This window comes from Anolis sagrei, chromosome 2, assembly GCF_037176765.1.
Source record: "Anolis sagrei isolate rAnoSag1 chromosome 2, rAnoSag1.mat, whole genome shotgun sequence".
Classification (NCBI taxonomy): domain Eukaryota; kingdom Metazoa; phylum Chordata; class Lepidosauria; order Squamata; family Dactyloidae; genus Anolis; species Anolis sagrei.
In genome coordinates, this window is record NC_090022.1 from 187,091,625 (window position 1) to 187,112,021 (window position 20,397).

General features: G+C 40.3%; 1 protein-coding gene across 1 annotated transcript in view; it reads right to left on the reverse strand.

The window, feature by feature from the left end:
* The window catches only part of ESPL1 (extra spindle pole bodies like 1, separase), a 46,487-nt gene extending 26,142 nt beyond the window's left edge, over positions 1-20,345 (reverse strand). Inside the window, exons 1-10 of the mRNA XM_067464259.1 lie at positions 20,242-20,345; positions 17,279-17,367; positions 14,024-15,139; positions 12,562-12,666; positions 10,476-10,596; positions 8,566-8,702; positions 6,475-6,668; positions 4,240-4,482; positions 2,492-2,636; positions 1,446-1,602 (exon numbers count right to left, since the gene is read on the reverse strand). Of these exons, the coding sequence (XP_067320360.1) occupies positions 1,446-1,602; positions 2,492-2,636; positions 4,240-4,482; positions 6,475-6,668; positions 8,566-8,702; positions 10,476-10,596; positions 12,562-12,666; positions 14,024-15,139; positions 17,279-17,359 (2,299 nt within the window). The 5' untranslated portion in view covers positions 17,360-17,367; positions 20,242-20,345. The remainder of the gene's footprint in view (positions 1-1,445; positions 1,603-2,491; positions 2,637-4,239; positions 4,483-6,474; positions 6,669-8,565; positions 8,703-10,475; positions 10,597-12,561; positions 12,667-14,023; positions 15,140-17,278; positions 17,368-20,241) is intronic.
* Positions 20,346-20,397: the final 52 nt, after the last annotated feature.

A 20,397-nucleotide genomic window follows, 5' to 3' on the forward strand; every position in this document is an offset into this window, starting at 1 on the left:
TCAACTTTCAGTTCTTTCTACAGCAGCAGATAATTCTTTCATGCACACATTTAAACCTTAGCCTTCTGCCAAGAGCAGCTATAAGCAGTAATATTGTTTTCACTTGTCCCTTCTGAGCAGCACAAAAGTTGCCATTTTTTAAATAGTAAATATTATGCCAACAGTAAATCTGCCCTAAACATAACAGAGGTTCCCAACGTTTGGCTCCTGGACCATTTTGATATGCAGTACAAGGTCCAATTCCAACATAGCATGGGACCCAAATGGCTGAGGAATGAAGAAATTCATTTTCCAGATGATTCAATCACAGTTCTCACAATCCCTTACCACTGGTCACACTGGTCAGGCTGACAGGGACTTTAGACCAAAACATCTAGATTAGGCATGATCAAACTTTGGCCCTCCAGGTGTTTTGGGCTCCAACTCCCACAAATTCTAATAGCTAGTAGACTGTTAGGAATTGTCGAAGTCCAAAACATCTGGAGGGCTGAAGTTTGCCCACGCCTGATCTAGAGAGTCAAAGGTTCCCCTGCCATCAGGTAGCCATTGGTCCGCTGTGTGTCTTAAATCCAATTTGCCAGGAAGATAGGAAAGTCAGAGCCTTTTTCTCCTGCTGTAGATGTTAAGTGGTCTGGAATATTCCTCTGAAAGGCTCACCGAGGGGTTACTCTGTAGTCATTTCAGAATCTGGCAAGAAATATCTCCACATATGCTATATTAGGCCTTTCTCACAGTAGAATTATTGGCTATTCTTGTAATTGCTGTATTATGACAATGAATTATTTTTTTGCTGCGTGGCTTTTATTTATTTACAGAACTTATATTCCGCCCTTTTCACCCCAAAGGGGACTCAGGGAAGATCACAGAACACATATACAGCAAACGTTCAATGCTGATTATACAATGACAACACAGACAACAAATAGAGGTATATTTAGACTTTTTCTCATCATTCGGCATCTTTTGGAGGCTGTACTCCATTCCGGACACAGGAGGGTGCTGTCGCTCCATCTCCTTGCCGAAGAGCTTTCTTTGTTTGTAAACTTTCCTCCAAAACGCTGTGCCTAAAATAATTTCCCGCTTAATGTGGTTCCTATTCATCTACTCACATTGCTTTTTCAATCCACTAGTTGGGCAGGGGAGCTGGGCTGAAGGTCAGAAGCTCACCTTGACCCAGCTTCGAACTACCTTTCAGTTGGCAAGATTTACTGCAGCTGCAGCTGATAATTAACCTGCTGTGCTAAAGCTGGCCCTTGTTTCACCATTTGAAAGTGGCAATGGCCCTGGTTCAGCGTGATTACATTTGTTTGTGAACCATTTTATCTAAGGTAGGGGCAAAATTAGCAAGTCCCTATAAGTCTTACTATATCTTTTACTCTTCTATATTTACATTATTAGAGTTCAATTAATACAGTCTCTCTTACTTCAATAGCAGATGACCTTACCAGAGTCAGCTGATAAGTTGAAGGAAATGCCAAGATACAGGAATCTGTCATCCTGGGTCTTGTTTTCATATCCCAGATCATTGGTCTCAAAGCTTTCAAATACTTCTGTGTCCTTTTGTCTCTCGTTATTTTTTATCCTCTGTTCCTGCTTGATGCTCTGTGTTGGAAAAAAAGCAACAACAATTTGTAAAGCCTATATGCTCTGCTTCTTCTATTCTAATATAACCTCTTTATTATGATGGAACAACTGAAAACAAGCTATTCCCAATCCATAAATAAAATTATTCTAAGTGCAACGCACATAGTACTTCTACTGGTAACTGTGGTAATTGTAACCCTGCAAGCAAAAGGCAAGGCTAATAACTAAAATAATGGAATATGATGTAACAAGACATCAGTTGTGACTCTGGCAAATGCCTCAGTATGCTGGGTGCTGGCAAAGCATGCAAAGACAGAGTTATGGTTAAGAAAACAATGAAAGCATCAAAGACTTGTGTGGCCTTTGTTTAAACCAACAAAGATTAAAGTTTCAGTTACAAAAGCCAATAGCTTTTGTGAAAATGAGAAGCCACTGCTCAAGTACAGAAACCTTAATGGCAGCAGCAACTGAATTTGGCATCATAGAGATTTCTCTTTTAATGAAAATATCCCTAACACAGTGTTGCCATTATAACTGATCACTGTGGAGAATCTGCATGCTCACAGAAACTTTATAATGGGACTTCAAAAAACTGCAATAGAACAAGAGCAGTAACAACACAAAATATGGCAGCAAACAGTATTCAGGTTTCTTAGGAAATCGTCATGTGTTTTTGTTAATCTCAGAAAAACAGAGAAAGAATCTTAGTGCTTATGGTTAAAAGGACATATTTTAAAACACTGGTAATGCCTGACAAAATCTTGGATGCGGGGGGTGGGGGTGGGGGGTCTGAAGCTGCACAGCAGGAGACAAAATAATACACTATGCTAGATTCAGGATTATGCAAGCAGAGAAAGCCCTGATTTTAGCCAAAGGTTTTTATGCTGCTTTATTTATTGTTACTTACTTCATGCATTTTGTCCTCAATTGTACAGATGTAAAGCCAGAGGAAGGCTTGGGCCTTGTCATCCTGGAGCTGCTCTTTATTTTGAGGAGTCTCTGGCACTGAGTCCAACAGTCGCAAGGCTTCATGTATAGAGTCCAAGGCAGAGCTACCGAAAGAAAGACTAGAGTTTAAGCCAAATTTGCAAGTTGGTCTTGCACAGTCGCTGCAGAGAAATGGACAGCATGGCCAGAGATGACACACCACAACAGATCTTTAAAACCGCAACTAGTAGCATTTCACCCTTAGAGAGGCACTTGGACTTTTGTGTGATTGAATTAAGGAGCTATATCAGCCAGATGAACCTGGAATCGGGGTATTTTGGAAAATTGCATTCATAACCTTTTGGAAAACACCATTTGGAGATCATAACTTTTAGAAAAGCATGACCTTTCAGAGAAGAACCAAAAACCCTTTAGAGTAGAATCTTCTCTTGTGATATACAACCAGATATAATTACGCAAGGCAATGGTTTCAGTTGTTAGACTGAATAACCTGTTCTAACCTGTTCTCTCTGATCTGTTAAGAAAACAGAGACTTGCCAGTGCACAAAAACAGCAGTGCTTCAGAAGTATTTTTCAGTGCCCCCCCTCTATATATACATACAATATATACACACATATACATACACACACTCCCATAAAACAACTTGTTTTATATCATGCACTCAAGAGACAAAAATGGAGTAAACTTGGGAAAAATAACATATTTGGTTTACTCACAAAATTCATGTGTTAAATAAACGTACAAAACTTATCAGTCCAGTTTCAGATATGTGAGTTAATTCTCTGTGCCATTCGGCCAGTACATTTCTCTTACAGCAAAACAGTTATCAACAGGTCATATAGTCAAAAGGAGAGAGAGAAATAGCATGTGCTCTGCAGCCCCTTTTATAACTTCTCAGAAACCACAGAGTAAAGGAAGCTGCATACCAGAACACACATACAGGAAAAAGAAAGCAACAGGATCATAGATAAATATTACTAGAGAAAGCTTGAAGAAGGTTGTCATTTCCAACAAGGTCAAGAGTCTGCCAGTTGCTTCTTGCATCCAGTGCAGATCACTCTGGAGTTTAACCAAGTCTTAATGCAGGATGTCAACTTGGATGTTTTGAAGCCATGTCAGAAATATTTTTAATATTGAGTAATTTTATAAAATCATTGAACATTATTAACTTTATGTTCTCATTAACTACTGCCCTAGGAGCTCCCTGTGCCAGCAGGACTGCTGACTGAAAGGTCAGTGGTCTGACGCCAGGGAGCGGGGTGAGCTCCCATCTGTCAGCTCCAGCTCCAGCTTCACAAAACGAAACTACTGCTCTTATTAGAAAGTCTCAGTCATTTTTTTAAAAATATAACAATTGAATGTATTACCTATTCAATCAAACAACATCACAGTTGTTTTCCTAATTGTTATATGCCACCATATTAGGAATTCTGAATGATTTAAGGTAATTAACATTTCAACGCTTTTTTAAGGTTTCAGGAACAAATACGATGGGTATACAACATGTATGGTGATCACAGGTTTTAAGACAAAACTACAAATAATATTTTAATACTAAAGATAAAGACTGGAAGGTGCAACTGGAACAGAAGTTGGCTTAAATAAAGATGGGGTTTCAAGTTAAACTGAGATTTTCCTGAATTGGGGGAATAAACCACTGCAACGTCTACAGAATTGACACAAATCCCACACTGGACTCTACTCACCATTCTGTATGCTCACGGTAGTCATGATAACACAGCACCTGGGCCAGTTCCACCAGGATCACAGCCCGCTTATGGATGCAATTACCATCATCAGGACACATATCTAGCAGGTCACAGATCACATTGAAACGTTCCTGGCCAGTGTCTACTCGCACTGTCTTGTAGGCTTTGAGCTCCTCCAACAGCACTTCTAAAAGAATCTCAGAATCCAAATTGTAGTCTTCCAGACCCTCCTTCAAAGTCCTGTGATTAATATACAAGCTGATCAGGAGTGATGCTGAGCAACAAAGTATGGTCTAGTTAATGAGCAGGAAAAGTTGGAATTTTGAGCTGATTGAATGGAACTGAGCACGAAGGCAGACAACCTTGCCTCTGGATAACCTCCAGAGGTGGGTGTTTTTTTTAACAAGAATCCAGGGATGTCTTGTTGGCTCAAACCATGAATAAGTTCTGCTTCCTTTGGGAGCTGAGAAATAAATATGGCCAGCCTGGGCAGTGAACTAAGGCCCAATTCATATAGGCCAGGGGTCCTCAAACTTTTAAAACCAGGGGCCAGTTCACTGTCCTTCAGACCGTTGAAGGGCCAGACTATAGTTTTTTTTAAAAAAAATCAATAAAAAAAATCCTATGCACATTGCACATATCTTATTTTGCTGTGTGGAAGGGCCTTTAGTGGGGGTTCTTTCTAGCCCTCTTTAGGCAGTAATTCCAGGAGCAGAGAATGGGAAATCTTCCTATTTCTAGTCTGAACAAAATCTGGCTACCAGTATTAAAAAAAACTCTAAAATTATAATTGTAAATAAAGAACAACACTCAAACACAGGGGAACTCCAGACAAGAAACAATCAGGGCCAGCTAATCACCTCTCAACAAAGGATTCTCCCTAAAAACTGTCAGGCTATGAAATGGTAATCAAGGTGGCCAATTGAAACATTCATACCTACCTCCAACAGACAAGAGTTCTTTCTCCCACCCTGGATCTTCCACAATTTTCCTAGTTAAAGGTTTTCCTCTGATACGAAGTCCAGTCATGTCTGACTCTGGGGTGTGGTGCTCATCTTCATTTCTAAGTCGAAGAGCCAGCGTTGTCCGTAGACACCTCCAAGGTCATGTGGCCGGCATGACTGCATGGAGCGCTGGGGCAGCCTCCCTTGGCTGGCTCACGCTGCCCATCGTGCCCAATGGGCAGCGTGATCCTGCCAAGGGAGGAGCAGCCCCGCGTGGCCTACTCGCGCATAAAGCACCTCGCAAGGTGCTTTACACGCGAGTAGGCCACGCGGAGCAGGTGCCTTTGGCTGGCTCACGCTGCCCATCGGGCCTGACGGATAGCATGAGCCTGCCAAGGGAGGGGCACTGTTTGTGGGGGGGGGGCTCCTCCTCCGTGGGCCGGATAAGTGCCCTTGCGGGCCAGAAGTGGCCCGCAGGCCTTAGTCTGGGGGCCCCTCATATAGGCACTTAAGAATATGATAAAGTAGTGGTTCTCAATCTGTGGGTCCCCAGGTGTGTTGGCTTACAACTCCCAGAAATCCCAGTCAGTTTACCAGCTGTTAGGATTTCTGGGAGTTGAAGGCCAAAAAATCTGGGGACCCACAGGTTGAGAACCACTGCGATAAAGGATCATAGCTAACCTAGATGTATCTGTTGCATCTCATGTAAAAATGCATAAGAAATCTGTGTTTAAATGCAACTCCTGTGCAGATATAATCACTACACAGAGTTACAGTAAATTGCTATCTTTATAGGTCAAACAAATATAAGTTGGACATTACCAGCTGGGAATATGGGAAGAGGTGTGTGAGCGTCCTTGAGCTATTGCCTTGCTGGCAACTACCACCCTTCTGCATAAGTAAATGAATGATGGACCATTATACTCCATTAGGACTGAACTTTCCCACTTCATTTAAACACAATTGAGAAAGGGCTCTTTTGTTTTATAACAAGGTTTCTCTCACAGGAATTGCAAAAGCATTAATGTGCTCTATTGTTGAACTATAGCGCCAAATGTTGACTGGTGCTGAAAGACGAGCCTTAAAAGGTAAGGAGTATATCAGAAGCCTCATTTCCCTGTTATCCTTAATCATCAGCATGTCAGTTAAGACATTCTTTTCAGTACTGTGTTTCCTTTACCCCCATGGAAATAAAGGGAGTCTGAAACTACAACCATGAAGAATGGACTGGGAAACAACAATCCACCATTTTAGGAGTTGCATACTCATCTCTCGAGTCCCTTCTTACTTCAGTCTTAGGTCATCTGCCCCACTTTTGCTGGCATCGATTTTGACTTTGACCCAGAAGGAGATTGGTTCTGCCATGTGTTCTGTGATCTTGCTAGGATAAGAAGCCAGCCAGCGTACCACAGCCTGCAGAGCTTCTTCTACCAAGCCCAATTTTCTATAGTTTTCCACTTGCAATTTAAAACAATTGTGTAGCTGTAAAGTAAGAGAAAAGCATTCAGGTGGCATAGAATGAAGCAAATAGCTATAAGAGAAGGGGAAAAAACCCCATTTAGTCCTCAAACTTTCATTAACTATAGCATGAGCTGTCAATTTTCTCTGAACGGAAGTAAGACTTTAAATGATGAGCTCACTGAGCCCAACTTGCTCAAGAATGTCTTCATCGATTGACATCAACTGAAGTTGAAGAGTTTCTAAGAATACCAGAAAACTTCAGATACAAATAGCTACATTTGTGTTCAGTCTTTCTGTCAGGGGGTCTTTCCATCAAGGGAGATTGCCTATGATTACTGAACACTGTTACAAGATTACTCCACACCTAACATTATAGATTCTCTGTCCTGACAAAATCTTTATTATATCATTGGAGAAAATATCAATAGAAAATTGAGGTGAAGTAGACAGAGGCATAAGGTAGCATTTGAAGAATGGAAGATGTTATGTGGTGTCATAACATCACATGGTCCCATGGAAAAAGGTCAAAATCTGTAAGCAGACTGGTTTGAGTAGCTGATCCAACCTTCAGCTCCAGGATCTTCTTGTATCATTTTGTCTAAATCACTGTGAGATGCTGGTACAGGTTGAGCATCCCTTATCTTGGATTTAGGAATCTAAAATACTCCAAAGTCCAAAATTGTCTAAGTGGGTGCCTGAGATACTGGCAATTTTGCTTGCTCATGAAACAAAAACTTTGTTTCATACATTTATTTTTATTTATTTACTGTATTTATGTATTTTAACATAATTATGGCAAAATTCAATGCCAAACATACATGTGAAAAACCAAAACATAAAAACAATAACATATACTATGAATTAAAACCATATTGAACCATAAAAATAAGCAACATTTAAACATTAAACACATTTAAACACATAAAATTAAAACATCTTAGTATTTTTAAAAATCACATAATCTGAAATCATGGTCTGAAGCTCTTCCAATTGTCAATTGCACACATTCCCTATTCATTTCTTGTATTGCATTACTTTACTGAACAAAGAGTTGATCCCATAGCCATGTCTTTGCTTTCTTTCTGAAGGCCAAGAGGAAAGGCAGTGATCTAATTTCACTGAGGAAGGAGTTCCATAGACAAGGGGCCACCACTGAGAATGCTCTGTCTCCCATACCCACCAGCGAAGGAGGTGGGATCGAGAGCAGGGCCCCCCTGGACAATCATAACCTCCCAAATGGTTCATAGAGGGAAATACGTTCAAACAGGGAAACTGGACCAGAACCATATAAGCCTTTATAGGCCAATGCCAGCACTTTGAATTGTGCTCAGTAGCAGACTGGCACCCAGTGGAGCTCCCTGTACCCCGCTCCAGTAAGGAACCTGGTTGCAGCTTGTTGGACTACTTGAAGCTTCTGAACAGTTTTCAAAGGCAACCCCACATAGAGCACACGGCAGTAATCTATTTGGGAGCACGCCCCACCATGGCCAAATCTGGCTTCCCAAGCTACAGATATAACTGGCGCAAACGTTTTAATTGTGCAAAAGCTCCCCTAGCCACCACTGAAACCTGAGATTCCAGGCTCAACAATGATTGCAGGAGGACTCCCAAGCCCCATCCATTACAGACTGTAACCCTATACACTGTTCAGCCTTACAACTGACCAGGAGTACTCTGCCTTGCCTGGATTCAATTTCATTTGTTCACCTTCATCCAGACCATTCAGGGTCAATAGTTAACACATTATACCATATCTAAGGGGTTTTTTTTATACACACATTGAGTCTCTTTTTTCTCTTTCTATGATAATACAATGGATAATACAATAATCTTCCAAGCAGATATATCTTGTCTTTGAAATGTCATGCAGGCTTTTTTCATGCCAGTTTATCAAACTACAAATAAAATGTTTAATTACCTTTTCAGTCAAAAGGTCTGGATATTGGGAAAACACCTTCTTAGCCATCCATTTGCAGAAGAGCTCTGCCACAGAGTTCGATTCCGCATACATCTTATGAGTGTAAAAGCTATATGCTAGCCGTGACACACAATAGGCTGTTAAAAGAAGAAAACAAAGATTTAAACCAAACATTAGAGCAATTAATGACTTGTCTCCTCAATATAGTCAATGCAGCAATAAACTTTTAGCAAGAAGTTCTTCATCTTTGTACTGACAAGGAAGATGTAAGTCATTATTATATCATAAACACCCTGCCTTGGAACACATGGATTCTGTGTGTCATGGCACTCCACAGTAGACAGAATGATGAGCTTTCTTTGCCACAACTACATCCACCGCAGCTATTAATCCCCAACAGCATATTTTTGTATCAGTGCAGTGGTTTATACTCCTGGACTCAGTCCCATCTCTTATGTTCTGTTAGGACTGACATCCGAGGAGCAGAATCTCACACCAAGCAACTCCCAAATTTGAGTTCCCAGATGTCATTTGATATTTCAGAAGATTTTAGCAACATGATCAGGGATCCTGAATGGAAGCAAGGGCTGGGGACCACTGCTCTAGCAAAACATTAATCACACCACTGAGATGGGTTAAGCAACACTGAGATTGCTTACATCTCAAGATAAAGTTGTGAAGGTGCACCTAATCAAGTGGGCTCCTTGGGCTATACAGGCCTCCAGTACCTAAGCTCAAATCCTGGCAGCAACATGTGTTCTCCTCCAACCTCCTCCATGATTTAGCTGTCAACACAAATGATCAGGATCCAAGAATAACAAGGACACCAAATCATTTTAGTTGGTTAGAAGGAAAAAGCAGTGGGGAAAGAGCTCCAAAACAATCTCTTCAAACAAATGGAATGGACACTTAAAAAACAAACAAATGTAATTTAGTACAAAAAAAGGATAAAGTGTTGCCTATGGGGCAAAAAAAATAAGATTAAAAAATCTTAACCTCACATATAGCATAGGATCAAAGTTGGTAATGAGTGTCTAAAAAGCGAATCTTGGAAATCCAGTGGAAATGTTCTTAGAACTAACATGGAAGCATGAAACCAGATAATAGTGAATCTTATTGAAATGGGCAATTTCCTATGCATACCATGGAACTGTGGCAGAAAATGTAGAAAATGTCTATAGAACATATTTTTGGATGAGAGTAAGTGAAATTGTTGGTACTCATTTGATGGATGAAGTGATCAGACTGCACTATAGTCTGCTAACCACAGCTAAAAACCTCAAACCCAGAACCTCAACCAATGGCTGATACCAGATGAGAGACTCCCCCCTGGGCACACAGAAGACTGGGCGACTTGGAAGGCGCTGAACAGACTGCGCTCTGGCACCACGAGATGTAGAGCCAACCTTAAGAAATGGGGCTACAAAGTGGAATCCTCGACATGAGAGTGCAGAGAGGAGCAAACCACTGCTGCAATGCAACCTGAGCCCTGCCACATGCACAATGGAGGACCTTCTTGCGGCAACACCAGAGGCACTCCAAGTGGCCAGATACTGGTCAAAGGACATTTAATCAACTACCAAACTCACAAATTGTGTATTCTGTCTGTTTGTTTGCTTTGTTCTGTTAGAAATGTAATATAATATGACTGGTTGTCCTGACACGACAAATAAAAAAAATAGAAGCTAAAAAGATATTGGTTACTCTGAACACCAAGAATACATGGCTATATAGCCCTTTTGACCAAAATGCTCTTATGTTCTTATAAATTTCCCAATTGATTTTTTTTCTAATTGTGACATTTCCTCTATTTCCTCTCAATATGAAGGACAATATCCTCTAAATGGCAGTACAATGCAACATCTGAATGTGACAATAGGCAAACAATTTCTCTTATGTTGGGTAACAACCTGAGTGATCCAGGTATTCAGCTTGTTCCCTCTCAGAAAGATCATCTATCCTATCCAGAAATCCATTAACAATTCTCTGAAGAGACGCCAATAACTGTGGCAGCCCAGCAATCTCTGGTTCCTGTGAGAAACAAAATACAGGTTTTAGGAACAGAAATAGGAGGAAGGACACTTAAACCCCAAGAAACATTTTGCCACTGTGTAAGACAGTAACACACTACCTTGATGCATCCTTGACATACACTTGCACCCATATTTTTCTTGTTCTAAAACACACATACAGATGTAAACTTGGAGTAACGTTTGCCATCTGAAACTGAGACGCTACCTCACCATGGCGGATTTAAGAAATGCTACTTCAGCTATATCTCAAATGGCCTGGGTATATCTATTGTGGGTACAATCTATTATATCCCAAACAACTGTATATACTTCCAAATAAGAGGAAGAAAACTGACAAAAAATATACCCAGCTGTTATTCTGCTGTGATTGTGATTTATCTGTCTTATGGGATAAACTCATCAAGCTTCATGATGTCTACTTGCCAACCACAGGTGTTTTTTTACGGTCTCTGCCTGTTAACCAAGTAGCTTATTCATTAAATATACATACCCAACACACATTTACTTACATGTTGGCCTGAAAACATGTTAGCAATTTTCTACCATTTAAACAGTCTATTTTGATAGGCAAGCTTTCCTCATAGGAGAAAGTTTTCAAAGTGCAAGGCAGGACCATCACATGTGATACTAGTTTTTACTAAATACCAAGTCTTGCATGCAACATTGCTATTTGTCGAACAGTAAAGTACATTGCCATTTTCACAAATGGAACATTATGCATATGAAACAATGCATGATGTAACAAACAATGGACTTCAAATTCACATCCAAATAGTCTCTCATCTACTGAACCCCAAAAAATTACAATTTCTAAAGAGCAGTATATCAAAACCTTGGCAAGCAGTTAGACCTGATTCTGCGTCCTTCCAAAGCAAACTCCACATTGTTCTCCAGGGTAAACCTTCTAAATATTCTGGACAACAATTACGACCTGACTTTTGGATACGCTGGCAGGGGCCAACAAATGTTTTTCAGCTCACTAGATTTTTTACTTATCTTGTGAAAAAAATGATCTAGATCAGAGGTGTCAAACTTGTGACTTTCTAGGTGTTTTGGACTTTAGCTCCCAGAATTCCTGGCCACTGGACAAACTGGCCAGGACTTATGGGAGTTGGAGGCCCAAACATCTGGAGGGCTACAAGTTTGAAACCTCTGATCTAGGCTTGGCATGCTTCAGAAATCTGGGGCCTAGTTCTCTTTGTCCAGGATCCACCAAGAGCTGTGCTGACTCCATTTTCCATTTTAGATAGAAAAAAAATAACTGGAAAGATCTAAGTATTCATTGCCAATCCTTTTTTAAAAGCTATTAATGGTATGTATGTGCGTGTGTGTACAGAATGAAAATCATTTATTCTCTTGGATTCCAGGAGATACTCCTTATTTGAAAAGAAAACAGTGAGGGTAAGAATCAGGTGTGTGTGCACATGCAGAAAGAGTCTTTGAGACTACAGAAGCCAAATCCCTAATGTAGAGTTCACAGGGATGGGAAGGGAAGGCCCATCCAGATGCTATTGGCCTCAACCTTATAATACCATATGACTTGCCATTCTGGAAAAAGCTGATGGCAAGAAGAGCTCAACATCATTTGGAAGGCCACAGTTTCTCTACTTTCCAGGCAGGGGATAAGTGCATTGCCATCCCCTGTCAGATCATGAGATCTGGTGAACAATAGCAATTCAGTACATCTCCAGGCAAGGCTCTATCACAGAAATACTATTAGACTATTAGTAGGCTACTTTGGCAGAAGATGTTGGAGACTATATGGAAACACAGCATGTGCATAGTGACTGATCCATTAAAGAGCCATAGCAAAGCTAAAAACTAAATGACTCATGACTTCTTTTTTAAAAAGTATTTCTTCTTTCACTCTAAAGATGAAAACACCTTGCATTGTCTTTAATTCAGAAATTCTCTTATTTATGAAAATTCCGTAGAACATATGCTGCTTCGTCATTTCCCATACCTGTAGAGTCTGAATAGAGTCATAGACTATAGTAGTATACAGCTGAACGTAATGATACATTAATTTCATCAGAGCTTGCTTTTGTTTCACATTGTCTGAGGAAACCTGTGGATGAAAAGTGAGACAGGAAATGACATAAATGGTCCCAAGCCAACTCCTGACAATGTTATTCAGTCTTTAATTGGTTACATTGGTTACAATTCAAATAAAATACATAATAAACATATAGGGATAATAGGGGAAAGGGATTTTCTGACCTATTCTGATATTTTAAATGAAATTCGGAAAGCTATTACAGCAGCTTCATTGTAAAATACAATGGGTCAGAACTGAAAAAAATTATTTTAAAAATAAGGATTCCTGGAAAGTAGTCCAAATGGTTGCATTTGGTAAATATGACTACACAAGACACCTTGCCAAAGAGTCTGTTTTAAAACTCAGTGTCTATAAGATTTAATAATTTAGGAAAAGATGCTTCACCATCTCCATCCCCATTTGCTTCTGTAAAGCTTGCTAGGATCCTAAACCAACCAACTTATCCACCCACACCTCCATGGGAGAAAATTGATTTTTCAGAACAATACAGTAACACTTATATTTAGGGAAAGCAAGACAGATTAAATCTCAATCACATGGTATGCTAATCAATATCTTTATTAATGACTTAGATAAAGGGTTAGAAGGCGTGATAATCAAGTTTGCAGACATCACCTAATTGGGAAGGATAGCTAATACTCCAGAGGACAGGAGCAGAATTCAAAACGATCTTAACAGATTAGAGAGATGGGCCAAAATGAACAAAATAAAGTTCAAAAGGGACAAATGTAAGAAACTTCACTTAGGAAGAAAAAATGAAATGCAAAGATACAGAATGGGGGACACATGGCTCAAGAGCAGTACGTGTGAAAAAGATCTTGGAGTCCTCTTGGACAACAAGTTAAACATGAGCCAACAATGTCATGCAGCAGATAAACAAGCTAATAAGATTTTGGTCTACATAAATAGTGTCTAGATCCAGAGAAGTCATTCTACCCCTCTATTCTGCTTTGATCAGACCACACCTGGAATCACACTGTGTCCAATTCTGGGCACTGTAGTGTAAGGGATATGGGATCATGTATAAATATGTGAGGGGAAGTCATAGGGAGGAGGGATCAAGTCTTCTGCTGCCCTGGAGATTAAGACGTGGAACAAACTACAGGTAAGGAGATTCCACCTGAACACGAGGAAGAACTTCCTGACTGTGAGAGCTGTTCAGCAGTGGAACTTTCTGCCCTGGAGTGTGGCGGAGGCTCCTTCTTTGGAGGTTTTTAAGCAGAGGCTGGATGGCCATCTGTCAGGGGTGCTTTGAATGCAATTTTCCTACTTCTAGGCAGGGGGTTGGACTGGAAGGCCCACGAGATCCCTTTCAACTCCGAGTCGATGAACCCAGTGTTACCCAATATAGGGAAGGTTGACTTACCATTTTTATCAACTTGCTGAACATTGAGAGGTAATGTTCCATGAAAGCAGAGAACCCTTGAATTTCTTCCAAGCTGAAATGCCTCCACTGACTCTTCCTCACATGCCCATATAAAGAAGTTACAAGCAATTGGCAGCTTTCAACCAGCAGTTTTAGAAGTGGTTCTTCAATATCTAGTAAAGAAGCTATCCCCTCAGCAATCTGATGAAAGGGAGGCCCCACTGATCCCTCACCAAGCAGTAGCTTTCTACTTATTACAAGTCCAGCTGAAAGAGTCTTAAAAATTACAGCAAACCAATGCTTCATGTTGCTGGATCTGCTCAAGTAGCTGCTGGATTGCCAGAGAATTTCATTGCATTCTCTGAAGCAGCCGCTTTTGCAGAGGTAACGGGCCCTTATGATGGCTAGCTCACAGACATGGAGGCAGTCCTGGATGGCCAAAGGCTCCTTCTTGCTCTTCCTTTCCAAAATGGCTTCAACAAGGTGGTGGAAGAGCTGGTCACTGAGAAAACAGGCCTCTTCCTTGCTCAGTGGGTTCTGCTGGGCCTCAAATACAGCAGCTGCAGCCGAGGCATGCCGAGCCACCATGGTGGTAAAGAATGGAGGCTCCTGGACAGACAAGGTAGCAGCATCATGATCTAGAAGCATCAAGAAGCGGATAGCTTGCACTTGGGTAGAGAGAATGGTCCTGAGCTCCAGTGGAGTCTTGTCCATTTTAGACATGGCATCTGTACTTTTCCACAGTACACTGAAGGCACTTTTGGTAATTGATGTATAGTCATCAGCAGGCACCTGGGGAGGCTGGTTCTGTGAGAGCTCCTCATAGAGAAGACCAGCAAATCTCATGCAGGAATCGGACGGGCCCCCGGCAGCAGCACCCTTCAGCAAATGATAAAGCAGCCTTTCCAAATAGAGTGGAACATATTGGGACCTGGCTTTAACATAACCATCATAAGCCACCTCGGCTAAGGCGTGAAGGCTTTTTAAGTGAGCAGAGAAGTCTAACTTTGTCCCAAATCTGTGGATGCAAGCCCTCAAGATCTGATCGCACACCGTTGTTTGTTTGGCAGCTTGGCTTGAAGTTTGTGCATTTTTTGCTTCAGAGATGAGACATTCCTGAAATCAAGACAAGGCCTTAAATGTCAACAGGCAGGATTCCAAATATGTATACCTACACACTCCATCATTCTCAACAGACTGGGATAATGAAAGTTAGAAGACCAACACATATGGAGGGCACCCATTTTGGGAAGAACAGGCATACAGTATTATCTAAACTGTACAGTGCACTTTCCTTATTACAGTTGGGAGAAAACATGTGCATGAAAAAACTATGTTTAACAGAAACTTGCAATGTCCCACACCATCCCAGATTGTGCAGTTCCCCAATGACAACCACATTTCTTCTCCAATACAATTACCACATGTGGACCCATGCTAGCAAGCCACTAGCCCTCATATCATCTTAAACTAGACAATGCAAAATCCAACAGAAAATTTAGGAAACTTCTTTAGTGGAAGTAAAAGCTTTGGATGCAAAAAAATTAAGATGGCACGTGGCAGTTGTTCTGAAGCCACTACAACTTTAGCTAATGCCAAGTGAGTAGCCTCTATTGATGTCAGACTTGTATAACCTGGGCTTTTGACTATGTTTATTATTAATATGTGTATGTCTGGCATCAGAATGTAGAAAGCAGTCAACACTAACTTCTGTTTAAATTAATCCCCAGTCTTTTAGATGTAAATACTATTATTTCTTTATTATTTATTTACCATATTTGTACCTCGTCCTTCTGAACCCCGAGGGGGAATCAGAGCAGCCTTACATATCAGCAACTATTCAATGCCTTAAATAACATACAATTGGTAAATATCTACATTAAAAACCAGAAAATTAAAACACCAAAAAAAACAATTACATCAATGATTAAAATCACATAATTAAAGTCATAATCCATGGCCATTCCAATTGTCATTGCACAAGTTCTACATTCATTTATTGCAAAATCTTGGAGAATAACTAACAATTAGTTATCAGAAAACTATTACTAGTTTGTCTAGATGCACATATCAGATACAAGTGTAATTAATTAGAAGTGCATGTCAATCGGGGAACAGGTGTGAGAAAATGCATGAAGTCCAGGAGCGCTTTGCTTATTAAAAGCCTTGACGAACTGCCTGAGAGAGTATTGTCGAAAACCTACAACAACCCAGTGCCTGAGAGAGCTTGACACAAACCAGAAGAGCCAGCAAGAGGCTGTGCATTAACACAAATCTGGGTTCCTCCGCTGTATCTTCTCCAGGCTCTCAACAGCTGAATGGGGACAGGTGGAATTTGCTCCAAGTATTGACTGTATTTTAACATGTGTAAATGTTACCTGTCATTTAAAAAAAAACCTGTCAAACCTTGAATCATCTGCTGTGTGTTGCCCCTCCACCCAAAAAACCCAGTTTCTTTGGACAGAATATTTTCCCACCCAGCTGATAGTACATCCCAATTTCAATCAGCATGGCCAAACATTAGTGACATGGCAACTATAAATCAACAGCATGAAGGAAGCATAGGATCCCCACTTCCGACCCTCAGGATATACCAAGCATTCATTTTAAGCAGGGCCACCTTTGCAGTTAGACAGACAAACCAGCTGCCTTGGGCAGCAGATGTCAGGTGACAGCTCCAACGGAACTTCCGAGCTTTCCAGCTGTTCCTTGTTAACAGAGGGCAGAGTACTGCATGCCACATTGTTTGTCCTTGCTATCTAGACCAGTGATTCACAAATTGTTCCACAAAACCCTAAAATTCAATGAAAACATAGAGGTTCCTCTAAAAAACATATTTAATTTTTTAAGTCCATACCAGAGTATTCAGATCGTATTGAAATCCAATGAACTTCTGCTTAAAAAAAAATTTAATCTCTTTATTTTCAAACATACAATAACAGCCAGGCAATAGGAGGTGACGGAAAGAAAAAATTGTGCATTCACAATCCTGAGAATTCCACAGGGGGGAGGGGGTGTCTTCTGAAGGGTTCCATGACCAAAACAGTTTGGGAACTACTGATCTAGACTAGCCTAGGTATGGAGGCAGCTACCATTCTCCATGTTACCAAGGAGAAGAGCCACTGCCTTTTCTCAGAGGCAATTTGCCTCTAGGACTACAGGTACCGTGTTCTCCTATCACTGCTAATATCCATTAAAAGGCCATTTTCCAGAACCACCCAGACTGGAGGGTATCAACTCATCTTGGAGGCTTACCTTCAACTCTGACAACAAAGCCAGAGATTCTTCAGGAGTACTGGTCTGTGCCACAAAATCTGCACCTTTAAGGTGCTCCATTTTGCATCCTACAGAAAAAGACATATAACTGATTAACCATACATAGCGCTGAGACAGGTATCTCACATCAAGTGCTGAGAGCAACTTGAAAGCCAGGAAGTCTTGGCTTTCAAATTATCTTCAACTAACTTGATGATAGTTAAATTAAAGTTAACTTCCAACAGACCATACTGTTAAATCCCTGGAATTGTTTTTGCAAGACTTCTCATCTCAGATTGTCAAAGCTTTCCCGCCTGCCTATCCAAATGAGAGGACACTTTAGATGACAAGTCCAAAAGAAGAATGATTCCATGCTATGCAAATAGCGGGCTGAGGTATTCTGAGCCAAGTCTTCAAAATATGAGAACACATCATAAACTTAATCCCACTTAACTACCATGTAATATTATGGCAAAGAGGCTCAAGCCCAAATTCATCCTTCCTGTCTCAGTTTGCACCATTCTTCTACCAAAAAAAAAAAAAACCCCAAGTGTACACACAGAACACTTCCTCTAGTTCAGTAGTGTCCAACCTTTGATCCTCCAGGTGTTTGGGACTCTATCTCTCAGAAGCCCTGTCCAGCCACTCCAGTGGTCAGGAATTCTAAGAGCTGAAGTCCAAAACACCCAGAAGACCAAAGGCTCTAGTCACGCCTTTCTTCACTGTCAATTTCATGTTGTTTTTTATACTACGCGTCCCATGGGACCTGTTCTCTTTCCTTGTGCAGCATCATATAGGTATCTGTTATCTGTTGACTTACAGGGACTCTATGAGATAATGTGAAGGCAGACATATACCAATTTTATTCAGTCACATCTTACAACAAAACAAGTCAGGAAGGTGGGCACACCAAAAATGTTGGATTTAGGGCCCTTCCACACAGGCATATATCCCAGAATATTAAGGCAGATAATTTATTTACGACATTTATATGCTGCCCTTCTCACCCTGAAGGGGTCTCAGAGCGGCTTACATACAATATATTATATTATTAGTTTTAAATATTTCTATATTGTACTATGCCAATTATACGGCAACATTATTAGTAATACCACATGTAATATAAATATATAATTATAATATAATATTATTATATATTAGTAGTATTATACATTATAATATTATATATTATACATTACATTATAATGTATAATTGTATTTACATTATAATATTATAAATATTATATGTATATACAATATATTATATTATGAGAATAGCACAGGAGACAAGGTGGAACAAGGTGAAGATAATCCACAATATTTGCTTTGAACTTGGTTATCTGAGTCCACGCTGCTGTATAGTCCAGTTCTATGTGGATTTTATACAATATATTATATTATTAGTTTTAAATATTGCTATATTGTACTATACCAATTATACAAAATTTTATGCAGATTTTGTTTTGTTAATCTTATGGTTTTTACTTTATATGTTGTGATTTTTACCTGGGAACCGCTCTGAGTCCCCTTGGGGAGATAGAGCGGTATATAAATGAAGTTTTTTAAATTATTATTATTATTATTATTATTATTATCATCATCATTATTTTTATTATACTGCAACATTATTAGTAATACCACATGTAATATAAATATATAACTATAATATCATATTATTATATTGCATTACATTATAATATTATAATTATATGTATATACAATATATTATATTATTAGAATAGCACAGGAGACAAGGTGGAAAAAGGTGGAGATATTCCGCAATATCTGCTTTGAACTTGGTTATCTGAGTCCACACTGCTGTATAGTCCAGTTCTATGTGGATTTTATACAATATATTATATTAGTTTTAAATATTGCTATATTTTACTATAACAATTATACTGCAACATTATTAGTAATACCACATGTAATATAAGTATATAATTATAATATATTATTATTATATTGCATTACATTATAATATTATAATTATATGTATATATATAAAAAGGTTTTCCCCTGACATTAAGTCCAGTCATGTCTGACTCTGGGGTGTGGTGCTCATCTCTATTTCTAAGCCGAAGAGCCTGCGTTGTCCGTAGACACCTCCAAGGTCATGTGGCCGGCATGACTGCATGGAACGCCGTTACCTTCCCACCGGAGCGGTACCTATTGATCTACTCACATTTGCATGTTTTCGAACTGCTAGGTTGGCAGAAGCTAGGGCTGACAGCGGAAGCTTACGCCGCTCCCCGGAATCGAACCTGTGACCTTTCGATCAACAAGCTCAGCAGCTCAGTGCTTTAACCCACTGCGCCACCAGGGGCTATACAATATATTATATTATTAGAATAGCACAGGAGACAAGATGAAGATAATCCACAATATCTGCTTTGAACTTGGTTATCTGAGTCCACACTGCTGTATATTCCAGTTCTGTGTGGATTTTATACAGCTGTACAGAAGGGGCCTTAGCTTCCTATAAAATCAGCATAATTTTTAAATGCTTTAGAAACTTCAATTTGCTGGCCCTTTTTATTTAATTAAAACAAATTATTACTTAAATTAAAAATTATTACTTATTTAAATAAATAAACAAATATAACTGTACTACACTAGGCAAGGGCAAAGTTGGGCCCTCTGGGAGTTTTGGACTTCAACTCCCATAATTCCTCACAGCCTCAGGCCCTTTCCTTTCCCCCCTCAGCCGCTTAAGTGCCAGAGGGGGAAAAGGAAGGGGCCTGAGGCTGTTAGGAATTGTGGGCGTTGAAGTCCAAAACTCCCAGAGGGCCCAACTTTGCCCAGGCCTGATGTACACTGTAGCTTGACACCATTTTAACCATCATGGCTGAGTGCGACTGAATCCTGTGACTTGTAGTTTTACAGTGTTTGTAGCCTTCTCTGCGAAACTACAACTCCCCCAGTCCAACTCAAAGCCAGGGCTTACCCCAGTCCTTACGTACCCGCTGGAAGGAAGCCTTTCCGCCCAACTGGCAAGTCACCACCACACTGGAAACCAGGGCCCGAGCCGGCCCCGCGCCCTGTTCAAATCCTCGCCGAGGGCCAATCAGCGCCCGCCCCCGCGCCCCGCCCCCGCGCCCCGCCTCCGCCCATTGCAC